The sequence below is a fragment of the Sardina pilchardus genome, chromosome 7 (assembly GCF_963854185.1).
Source record: "Sardina pilchardus chromosome 7, fSarPil1.1, whole genome shotgun sequence".
In the NCBI taxonomy this organism is placed as follows: Eukaryota; Metazoa; Chordata; class Actinopteri; order Clupeiformes; family Clupeidae; genus Sardina; species Sardina pilchardus.
Genome location: NC_085000.1, coordinates 13213294 through 13225793, shown reverse-complemented (window position 1 = coordinate 13225793; position 12500 = coordinate 13213294). Strand labels below are relative to the sequence as shown.

General features: G+C 46.5%; 1 protein-coding gene across 1 annotated transcript in view; it reads left to right on the top strand.

The window, feature by feature from the left end:
* Positions 1-1254: 1254 nt before the first annotated feature.
* LOC134087347 (forkhead-associated domain-containing protein 1-like) overlaps positions 1255-12500 on the top strand; it is a 19768-nt gene continuing 8522 nt past the window's right edge. The window contains exons 1-8 of the mRNA XM_062540784.1: positions 1255-1385; positions 2070-2166; positions 4346-4452; positions 4824-4983; positions 5224-5314; positions 10106-10244; positions 10719-10813; positions 11888-11986. Coding sequence (XP_062396768.1) covers positions 1283-1385; positions 2070-2166; positions 4346-4452; positions 4824-4983; positions 5224-5314; positions 10106-10244; positions 10719-10813; positions 11888-11986 — 891 coding nt within the window. The 5' untranslated portion in view covers positions 1255-1282. The remainder of the gene's footprint in view (positions 1386-2069; positions 2167-4345; positions 4453-4823; positions 4984-5223; positions 5315-10105; positions 10245-10718; positions 10814-11887; positions 11987-12500) is intronic.

Genomic DNA, 12500 nt, shown 5'->3' with positions numbered 1-12500 from the left:
CTCTTCTCTCCTCCTTTCCTCCTCTCCTTTCTCCTCTCCTCTCCAACCTCCCTCTCTCCTCTTCTCTCCTCCTCTCCTCCCCCTCGCTCCTCTCCTCCCTCTCTCCTCTCTCCTCTCCTCTCCTCTTTTCTCCCCCTCTCTTCTCTCCTCTCCTCACTCTCTCTCCTCCTCTCCTCCCTCTCTCCTCTCCTCTTCTCTCCCCCTCTCTCCTCTCCTCCCTCTCTCCTCTATCCTCCTCTCCTCTCCTCTCCCTCTCTCTTCACTCTCTCCTCTCCTCCTCTCCTTTCTCCTCTCCTCTCCTCCCTCTCTCCTCTTCTCTCCTCCTCTCCTCCTCTCCTTTCTCCTCTCCTCTCCAACCTCCCTCTCTCCTCTTCTCTCCTCCTCTCCTCCCCCTCGCTCCTCTCCTCCCTCTCTCCTCTCCTCTCCTCTTTTCTCCCCCTCTCTTCTCTCCTCTCCTCACTCTCTCTCCTCCTCTCCTCCCCTCCTCTCCTCTCCTCTTCTCTCCCCCTCTCTCCTCTCCTCCCTCTCTCCTCTATCCTCCTCTCCTCTCCCCCTCTCTCCTCTCCTCCCTCTCTCCTCTATCCTCCTCTCCTCTCCTCTCCCTCTCTCTTCACTCTCTCCTCTCCTCCTCTCCTTTCTCCTCTCCTCTCCTCCCTCTCTCCTCTTCTCTCCTCCTCTCCTCCTCTCCTTTCTCCTCTCCTCTCCAACCTCCCTCTCTCCTCTTCTCTCCTCCTCTCCTCCCCCTCGCTCCTCTCCTCCCTCTCTCCTCTCCTCTCCTCTTTTCTCCCCCTCTCTTCTCTCCTCTCCTCCCTCTCTCGTCTCCTCCTCTCCTTTCTCCTCTCCTCTCCTCTCCTCCCTCTCTCCTCCCTCTCTCCTCTTCTCTCCTCCTCTCCTCCCCCTCGCTCCTCTCCTCCCTCACTCCTCTCTCCTCTCCTCTCCTCCTCTCTCTCCTCCTCTCCTCTCTCTCCTCTCCTCTCCTCCCCCTCTCTCCTCTCCTCTCCTCTCCTCTCCTCTCCTCACTCTCTCCTCCTCTCTCTCCTCTCTCCTGCAGGAGCGGCTTCGGTCTCTGGAGGCTGTGTGGACCGTTCGGCTGGAGGAGGCGGAGAGGAAAGAGGAGGAGTGGAGGAGTAGTGCAAAAGAGAGGGAGCAGAGAGAGGAGGAGTGGAGGAGAAGAGTGGGAGCAGCAGAGGAGTGGAGGAGGAGCCGAGAGGAACAGGAGGAGGAGCTACAGAGAGGAGCACAGGAGGAGGGAGAAAGGGAGGAGAGAGAGAGAGATGGACAGATGGAAGAAAAAGAGAAACGGAATGCTCAGACTATCAGTCTGCTGGAGGAGAGACTGCAGGAGATGGAGAGAGAGAGGGATGGACTGAGAGAACGACTGAAAGGTAAGAAAGAAAGAAAGAGAGGCAGGAATGAACTAAAAAATTACTGAGAGGGAAGATAAAGAGAGGGAGAAGAGAGGGATGAACTGAATAATAATGAGAGATAAGAAAGAAAGAGAGAGAGGCAATAGTAATAGAATAGGAATAGAGAGAACGACTGAAAGGTAAGAAAGAGAGTGGGGGTGAGCTGAAAGAATAAGGGAATAAAGACAGAAATAGACATTTTCCTTGGGACATAATAATGTAATATTATTTAGCAGAGGTAAGAGAGAGAGAGAGAGAGAGAGAGAGAGAGAGAGAGAGAGAGAGAGAGAGAGAGATACTTTTTGTATATGCTAATATGCAAAACATGCTTTGACAACACAATGTTTATTTGTCATATCAATAAAGACATTGAATTGAATTGAATTGAATTGAGAGAGAGAGAGAGAGCGCAGAAGAGAGGAATGGAGAGATTAGTTGAATTATCAACAATAATAGTTTTCTACACAAGATGGCAGTGTTGTGCTAGAGAGGACAATGTTATTGACGACAGCTCAGCACTGGATCAAACTGCAGTCCATGTGAAACTCAGTGACCAACACACACTGTGTGTGTGTGTGTGTGTGTGTGTGTGTGTGTGTGTGTGTGTGTGTGTATGTCTGTGCATGCATATGTGTATGTATGTGTGTGTGTGTGTGTTTTCAGACGTGCAGACTGAATTAAAGGACAACGCTTCACCCACATCCCAGAGCCCCACTCACTCCAAACGAGGCTCCTCCCCAGAGACTGTGGCAGCCCTAAGGTGAGCAGCCCTGTGTGTGAGTGTGTGTGTGTGTGTGTGTGTGTGTGTGTGTGTGTGTGTGTGTGAGAAAGACAGAACGAAAAATGAGAACATTATGACAACAGCTAATGGCAAGTGCTACACACATGCACACACACTACACACACACCACACACAATACACACACTACACACAACACACACAACACACACACTACACACAGTACACACACTACACACACTACACACAATACACACTACACACTCTGCAGAAACTTTAGGCCCCTTCTGTTCACACACATGATGTCATCATTCAGGGCCAGAGTGTGCATAGCAATGTTGGCTTATGTCATCATTGTGTGCCAAGCTGTGGGTCTGAACTTTGACCTCAGTGCTCTCAGCAGCCCTTATGGATCACAGACATCACTGTGTGTGTGTGTGTGTGTGTGTGTGTGTGTGTGTGTGTGTGTGTGTGATGAATAATGCAATAGTCTGTGAATGATTCATCACGCAGCAATGTCACAGCCTCTTGCACTCTGAGGCACACACACAGTAACATGCCTGTCTGAAATATCACCACACACAAACACATACACACACACACACACTCCTGCACACTGCATGTCTCTCACACACACACACACACACAAACTGACACTCAGGCACAAAAACACACCAAGTACCCAGGTAGATGGACACAGGTGTACACACACACACACACACACACACACACACACACACACACATAGACTCATTCAGACCGTCAGACACACACACACACACACATGCACACACATTGGTTCATGCCAACAGAGACATGCTCGTAGTCACACGTATGGGCAGATTCAGCATGGCAGATGAGAGGCGCCTCTCAAACAGAAGAGGATTTTGTCCTCCTTTCACACACACACACACACACACACACACACACACACAAGGGATGGATGCCTGCCCAATCCCCTAAGGAAGAACAGAGAGAGAGAGAGAGAGAGGGAGAAGAATGGGAGAGAGAGAAAGAGGGAGGGAGAGATGGATAGATATAGAGAGGGGGTGGGATAGATAGAGAGAGAGAGGGAGGGATAGATATGTAGAGAGAGGGGGGGTGGGATTGACAGAGAGAGAGAAAGAGGGAGGGAGAGAGATACAGTTAGAGAGGGTGGGATAGAGAGAGAGAGAAAGAGGGAGGGAGAGAGATACGGTTAGAGAGGGTGGGATAGAGAGAGAGAGAAAGAGGGAGGGAGAGAGATACAGTTAGAGAGAGAGGGGGATAGAGAAGTGAGCTGGAATAGAGAGATTACAGCGGTGAAGGGAAAAAACGTCAGATGTTTGCTCGGCCTGAGTTAACCCCTGTGTGTGTGTGTGTGTGTGTGTGTGTGTGTGTGTGTGTGTGTGTGTGCGTGCGTGTGTGCGTGCGTGCGTGCGTGCGTGCGTGCGTGCGTGCGTGTGTGTTCCCTGTAATCCTGCAGCATCATCATTCATCTCTAGATGAAAATGCTCAGTTGAGCTGTTCTGTCTCAGGTCACAGCTGCAGGTCACAACACAAGCTGACAGCTAACACACACGCCCGACACACTCAAGCAAACACACACTCCTGGCAAGCTAACACACACTCAAGCTAACACACACTCCTAACACACACTCCCCACAAGCTAACACAAGCTCAAACTAACACACACTCCTGACAAGATATCACACACTCAAGCTAACACACACTCCTGACACACACTCAAGCAAACACACACTCCTAACACACACTCCCCACAAGCTAACACACGCTCAAACTAACACACACTCCTAACACACACTCCCCACAAGCTAACACACGCTCAAACTAACACACACTCCTGACAAGATATCACACACTCAAGCTAACACACACTCCCCACAAGCTAACACACAGTCAAGCTAACACAAATTCAAGCTAACAGACACTCCCCACAAGCTAACACACACTCAAGCTAACACACACTCCCCACATGCTAACACACACTCCCAACAAGCTATGATCTTAACCTGACAAACTAACACACACATGTAACTCTTCCATTCTTCACCTGACAAACTAACACACACATTCAGCTCCTGCTCTGACAAACTAACACAAACCCTTTATTCTCACCTGACACACTCTCTCCCTCTCTCTCCCTCTCTCTCTCCCCTCTCTCTCCCTCTCTCTCTCTCTCTCTCTCTCTCTCTATCAGGGCCTCTTTGACCCGCGCTCGACAGGAAGTGGTTTCTCGTGATGACATCATTGCTGCGTTGAGTCGTGACCTATCACAGGCCCACGCTCGGATGAGTGACATGACAGGTGACCCTTGGACCCTTGCTGTCATGGTAACAGCAGCAGGGAACTACATTTTAATCGTGTCTGTACTAAACACCTGTTTACCCGTCCATACCAAACACCTGTGTGTGTGTGTGTCTGTGTGTGTGTGTGTGTTTGTGTGTGTGTATGTGCGTGTGTGTATGCGTGCGTGCCTGCATGTGTGATTGTGCATGTGTGTGTGCATGTGTGCGTGCTTGTGTGTGTGCGCATGGTCATGCGTACGTGCATGTGTGTGTGTGTGTGTGTGTGTGTGTGTGTGTGTGTGTGTGCGCAGGAGAGTTGAGTGAGGAGCAGAAGGCTGATCTCTCTGTGTGTGTGTGTGTGTGTGTGTGTGTGTGTGTGTGTGTGCGCAGGAGAGTTGAGTGAGGAGCAGAAGGCTGAGCTGGAGAGGTACAGGGTGTTGGTGGTGGAGCAGCGAGTTGAACTGAGCGCGCTCACACAGAGACTGGCCATGATGTCACAGCTGGTGGAGCAGAAGGACAAAGAGCTGAAGGAGATCACACACACACTCAGGTGAGATGGAACACACACACACACACACACACACACACACACACACTCAGGTGAGATGGAGGAATCACACACACTCACACACACACACACACACACACACACACACACACAGACACACACACTCAGTGATAGAGGAATGACACACACTAGTGTGAGAGATTTCAACAGAGCCTCTGTGTGAGCGCTTATGTGTGTGTGTGTGTGTGTGTGTGTGTGTGTGTGTGTGTGTGTGTGTTTTAGACAGAGCATGGAGGACAAACAGAAGGAGAGAGTGAAGGAGCTGGAATATCCCTCACTGGAGCTGAGCAGTCACAATCCAAAGCACACTCAGGTATTGGATGTCACACACACACACACACACACACACACACACACACACACACTAGAGTCTTATATTAACGGTTCACTGTGTAACATTTTCAGTTGTTTGTTAACCAAATCAACATGTCCCATTCATAAATGTGGCCCCATTCATGTGTAATTAGAAATCCTCATTACAGTGCATGAAAATGCACTGTACTGTTCTTCCAAGGCTTCTTCTTCTTATTACAGTGCATGAAAATGCACTGTACTGTTCTTCCTAGACTTCTTCTTATTATTATTCCGCTGACAGCTTTTTCTAACCGCAATTTCTCTTCAACCGTTTAACTTAGCAACTTCATTCAAACTTTGTAACGTAGGTATTCTAATGGATCGGGTTGCTATGACTTTTCAACTTTGTAACTTTTATACTTTTTGAACTATTAAATAAAAACTATTAAAATTTCCCCATAGACTTAACATTGGCCTCTATGACATCACAATCGGGTCGTTGAGCAATTAGAATCTTATGCCAGGTGGCCAGCCCCACCTGCAGCAGCCCTCTCTCTCTCAGGCTTTAAGCATACAATCTCTCTGTGAAGACTACATATCCTGTTAACTATTTCCTCTGTCCACAACTGTTTCAAAATAAAAGTCCTCACTGCAATAATACACTATTAAATCATTTAACCACTGAAACTACTCAACTATTTAACTGTTCAACCATTCCAACTGTCAGTTATCATCAACTATGCCTCCAGTCAACTAAATGAAACCTCCATGTACCTAGCAACCAACATAGCAACCATTGAAATTAAGCGTTTTTGACAGTTTCCATAGCAACCAACATGATTATACTACAGTAACTTCTTTATTCCTGATAGTGGGCACCATGGATACCCTAGCAACTACTGTTTCAAAATAAAAGTCCTCACTAGCAAGTTAGCATTGTTAGCATGGTTAGCATAGTTAACATTGTTAGCATAGTTAGCATTTTTAGCATAACTGCTAAAAAATGATTAGCTAAGTTAGCTAATCAACCTGGTTAGCATTGTTAGCATAGTTAGCATTGTTAACATTTTTAGCACAATTGCTAAAATGATTAGCAAAGTTAGCTAATCAACGTGGTTAGCATTGTTAACATAGTTAGCAATGTTAGCATAGTTAGCATTTTTAGCATTACTGCTAGAAATCATCAGCTAAGTTAACTTATCAACCTGGTTAGCATTGTTAGCATAGTTAACATTGTAGAATCCCTGTTAGAAATTATTAGTTAAGTTAGAACAGGAATGTTTAAGCTTTAAAATGTCTACCTTAACACTATCAACTCTCTTTAAACTATGCAACCACCATGTTTACCCTAGCTACACCTTAGTAGCCATATCTACATTTTTTTGCATTTTCATGCACTGGTAATTCCTTGGAATTGCATTTCTAGTTATTATTATTCCGCTGATCAAATTCATTTTTTCTATTCAGCTTGAACCGTTTAACTTAGAAACTTCATTCAAACGTCGCAACGTAGGTCTTAAATAGGGGAAGGCTGCTATGTATTTTTCAACTTTGTAACTTTTATACTTTTTAAACTATAAATTAAAAACTATTACAAATTTCCCCATAGACTTAATATTGGCCTCTATGACATCACAATCGGATCATTAAGCAATTAGAATCTTATGCCAGGTGGCCAGCCCCACCTGCAGCAGCCCTCTCTCTCTCAGGCTTTAAGCATACAATCTCTCTGTGAAGACTACATATCCTGTTAAAGGGATATTCCGCCATTTTTGGAAATACGCTCATTTTCCACCTCCCCTCGAGCAAAACAATCGATATTTACCTTGTTCCCGTTCATCCAGCCATTCTGTGAGTCTGGCGATACAACTTTTAGCTTCAGCCTAGCATAGATCATTGAATCGGATTAGACCATTAGCTTCTCGCCTGCTAGCTTCATGTTTAAAAGTGACTGAGATTTCTGGTAATTTTCCCATTTAAAACGTGTCTCTTCTCAAGTTAGAAAGTGCAATAAGACCAACTGAAAATTAAACCTGCCGTTTTTCTAGGCTGATTTGACATGGAACTACATTCTCATCTGGCGTAATAATCAAGGCAACTTGCAAACTACTGGCACTACTACTGCTTGTTGTCTATGGGGACTATTTTCAGATGCTGCGTACGATATCACTGCGCCTATGGTACGTTTGCAAGTTGCCTTGATTATTACGCCAGATGAGAGTGTAGTTCCATGTCAAATCAGCCTAGAAAAACGCTAGGTTTAATTTTCAGTTGGTCTTATTGCACTTTCTAACTTGAGAGGAGACACGTTTTAAATGGGAAAATTACCAGAAATCTCAGTCACTTTTAAACATGAAGCTAGCAGGCGAGAAGCTAATGGTCTAATCCGATTCAATGATCTATGCTAGGCTGAAGCTAAAAGTTGTATCGCCAGACTCACAGAATGGCTGGATGAACGGGAATAAGGTAAATATCGATTGTTTTGCTCGAGGGGAGGTGGAAAATGAGCGTATTTCCAAAAATGGCGGAATATCCCTTTAACTGTTTCCTCTTTCCACAACTGTTTCAAAATAAAAGTCCTCACTGCAATAATACACTATTAAATCATTTAACCATTGAAACTACTCAACTATTTAACTGTTCAACCATTCCAACTGTCAGTTATCATCAACTATGCCTCCAGTCAACTACATGAGACCTCCATGCACCTAGCAACCAACATAGCAACCATCAAAATTAAGCGTTTATGACCGTTTCCATAGCAACCAACATGATTTTACTACAGTAACTTCTTTATTCCTGATAGTGGCAGCCATGGATACCCCATCAACAAATGTTTCAAAATAAAAGTCCTCAGTACCAAGTTAGCTAGTTAGCATGGTTAGCATAGTTAACATTGTTAGCATAGTTAGCATTTTTAACATAACTGCTAAAAATGATTAGCTAAGTTAGCTAATCAACCTGGTTAGCATTGTTAGCATAGTTAACATTGTTAGCATTGTTAGCATTTTTAGCATAACTGCTAAAAATGATTAGCTAAGTTAGCTAATCAACGTGGTTAGCATTGTTAGCATAGTTAGCATTGTTAGCATTGTTAACATTTTTAGCATTACTGCTAGAAATCATGAGCCAAGTAAACCAATCAACCTGGTTATCATTGTTAGCATAGTTAACATTTTAGAATACCTGTTAGAAATCATTAGTTAAGTTAGAACAGGAATGTTTAGGCCTAAGATTTAAAATGTCTACCTAAACACTATCAACTCTCTTTAAACTATGCAACCACCATGTTTACCCTAGCTATACCTTAGTAGCCATATCTACATTATCTATCTATATTTTTTTTTGCATTTTCATGCACTGGTAATTCCTTGGAATTGCATTTCTAGTTTACATATACTGTACATAGCTGAGGTCAACTCTTCATGTACGTGTGCCATTTTAAAATTACGATGGCCAGCAAGGGACATACACTCCAAGACAGGCCTACACACTCCAACACAAACCTACACACTCCAACACAGACCTACACACTCCAACACAGACTTACACACTCCAACACAGACTTACACACTCCAACACAGACCTGCACACTCCAACACAGACCTGCACGCTCCAACATAGACCTACACACTCCAACTCAAACCTACACACTCCAACACAGACCTGCACGCTCCAACACAAACCTACACACTCCAACACAAACCTACACACTGTTCCTGGTGTATGTGTGTGTGTGTGTGTGTGTGTGTGTGTGTGAGAGAGACCACTCAGCCACTGTTCCTAGTGTGTGTGTGTGACCACTCAGCCACTGTTTCTAGTGTGTGTGTGTGTGTGTGTGTGTGTGAGCACTCAGCCACTGTTCCTAGTGTGTGTGTGTGTGTGTGTGTGTGTGTGTGTGTGTGTGTGAGCACTCAGCCACTGCTCCTAGCGTGTGTGTGAGTGTGTGTGAGAGAGAGAGCACTCAGCCACTCTTCCTAGTATGTGTGTGTGTGTGTGTGTGTGTGTGTGTATGAGCACTCAGCCACCGTTCCTAGAGTGAGCAGCTGAGTACAGACAGCATGACCTCATGCTCATGTGTAACAAGGTTAGCAGTGATTGGCTAATGGTGCTTGTTGCCATGGGTGCCATGGGCTAATATGGAGGACCACAGAGTGGGCACTGTGTTGCTCACAAGCTCAGCACAATAGCATAGCTTTATGGGAATCACACACACACACACACACGCACACGCACACGCACACGCACACGCACACGCACACGCACACACACACTCACACAAACACATACTGTAAACACACAGCCATTCACACACACACACACAAAAACACACACATAGCACCATAACACACACCTACAACACAGAGATAGATACTTTTGCACCAATTATACTACCTAGTCGAGCTGCAAAAGGATAGTAATGAAGGATCTTTGGCATTAGTGTCTGAGAGCTGCGTCTCGTAGTGATGATGTCACAGCAGGCGTCTAGAGAGAAGTGTGTCCCCAGCCTGAGTGCGTTGTCTCCAACCAGTCATTACCTCCAGCCACAGGCGTACACCACTGGAAATAGACCACGGCTGGCTGGAGTGTGTGTGTGTGTGTGTGCGTAGTGTACATGTATATGTCTACTAAATGACTTCCACTGCAGGCCAGCCCTTTACAAAGTGGCTAAAAATGGCAAAGCATGCCAGCGTGTGTGTGTGTGTGTGTGTGCGTGTGTGTGTGCGCGTGTGTGTGCGCGTGTGTGTGGGCTATAGTGCCAGTGTATGTGTGCATTCTTTTCCTGTCATGGCTCTATTTCTCTCTCCAGGAAGTGGCAGTGAGTGACCTCTCACAGCAGGGGTTAAAGTGCAGAGGTCATCGGCATGAGGAAGTGATGCGTCTTCAACAGGAAGCCCTCAGTGAGCTGCGGAGTCGCATGAGAGCACTGGAGCTCAACTGGCCAATCAGTGAGTTCTTCCTAAAGCCGGCCTTTCCCATTGGTCACCCTTATGACCCCATAATGGTGACACGTGCTGTGTGTGGATGTGTGTTCTACGTGTGTGTGTGTGTGTGTGTGTGTTTTAGTGTGACCTGTTGGTCTCTCTCCCCTTTTACGATTCCTCTCCCTTTTTTACCATGATCCACTTTCTCTTTCTCTCTCCCCCTGTCTCTCTCTCTCTCTCTCTCTATCTTTCTCTCCCTCTCTCTTTCTCTCTCTCGGTCTCTTTCTCCACTCTCACTTTCCTTCTCTCTCATCCACCCCTCATCTCTCTCTCTATCCCTCTCTACTACCCTCTGCTCTCTCTCTCCCCCTCTCTCTCTCCCCCTCTCTCCCTCTCTCTCTATCCCTCTATCCCTCTCTCCCCCTCTCTCTCTCTCTCTCTCTCTCTCCTATCTCTACCCCTCTCTCTATCTCTCTCTCTCTCTCTCTCTCTCTCTAGAGCTGCTTTCTCAGCATCAGGACCCCCCTCAGAAGAAGTCGTCCATGCACAACTCCCAGAAGGCAGTGGGGCAGCAGAGAATGATTGCCTCCATGGTAACGGCCTGATGCTCTGACCTTCTGTGCCATTCACTGACCTTTAAACGCCCTTCAGTGGCCATTCCGCTGCCAAGACGTTGTGCCCCTTCAACTGGGGCGAAGCCGACCTCTCTCCTGAGGCTGCTCTGAGCTGCAGCACCAAGAGGGAGTAGGGACAGCAGAGATAACTTTAACCAATAAAGTATTTATTTTAAAATAAGCAAAAGCAATACATAACTATTATCGAAAGATGTCTAGGGGCAAGTAGAAATGCACATGCCTGTGTGTGTGCGTGTGTGTGTGTGTGTGTGTGTGTGTGTGTGTGCACCTCTGTGTGTGCATGCTTGCGTGTGTGCGTGCGCATGTGTGTAAGAGAAGGTGCCAGTCGGAGAGTGATCGCCCAAAGGTCTGCAAGGTTAGCTAATTAGGCAAGTCAGGCCTGTGTAGCCCATGCAATGACCATGCCAGGCCTGAAGGGGGTGCAGGAGGTCATAACACTGGCCCAGTGCACTCTGCTGTGTGGTACAGTATCAGCTGTAAAGCCCTGTCCACATATGCTGTGGACTAGCCCCAAGAGACCATGTAGCGTTACTGTAATTCACCAATAGCAGGCCAATGAGGAGTGACCAGGTTAGATTTATTTCATCTCTGAGGTGGCAGATGACGAGCAAACCAGGCCCTGAGGCACTAATAACTCAGTATGGAGTGGCCACCTTCAGTGCAAACACTATACACACACACACACACACACACACACACAGTGGTGGAGTGGGTCTGGTATCTGGTTGAGCCAGTGCCAATGCAAACACACACCGTTTGTCTGTTGAACAATTTCAACAAATGCGCAGAGCCATGTTGTTTATCTAGTCTTGTTATGTAGCAGGAGAATGCACTTAGACACGCACACACACACACACACACACACACACACACACTGGTGGGAGAGGAACATGCACCTGAGTCAGCACTTAGACAATCACACTCGTGGAGGAGCAACATGCTGACAATGTGTACAAGTATGTTCAGTATGTTAACATGTTTTAGCGTGCTGCAGCGTGATGACATTGTGTGTGTGTGTGTGTGTGTGTGTAGTGCGGGTTCCCTCTCTCCTCTGCTGTTCTGAGCGAGGCCAGTTTGGAGCGGACAGCCAGACTGGACATGACAGACGCTCTGGAGCTTAGTGAACACACGGTGAGTATGTGATGCGTGTGTGTGTGTGTGTGTGTGTGTGTGTGTGCGTGTGTGTGTGCGTGTGCGTGTGCGTGTGCGTGTGCGTGTGCGTGTGCGTGTGCGTGTGCGTGTACACATGCTTTTGTGTTCTCTCTATTTACAAATGTGTGTGTGTGTGTGTGTGTGTGTGTGTGTGTGTGAATTTGTGCGCTTGTTTGTGTGTGTGTGTCCGTATGTGTGTGCGTGTCCATATGTGTGTGCGCGTGTGTTTGTGTGTGTGTGTCCGTATGTGTCTGTATGTGTGTGCGTGTCCATATGTGTGTGTGTGTGTGTGTGTGTGTGTGTGTGTGTGTGTGTGTGTGTGTGTCCGTATGTGTCCGTATGTGTGTGCGTGTCCTTATGTGTATGTGTGTGCGTGTCCATATGTGTGTGTGTGTGTGTGTGTCCATATGTGTATGTGTGTGTGTGTCCATATGTGTCCGTATGTGTGTGCGTGTCCTTATGTGTATGTGTGTGCGTGTCCATATGTGTGTAT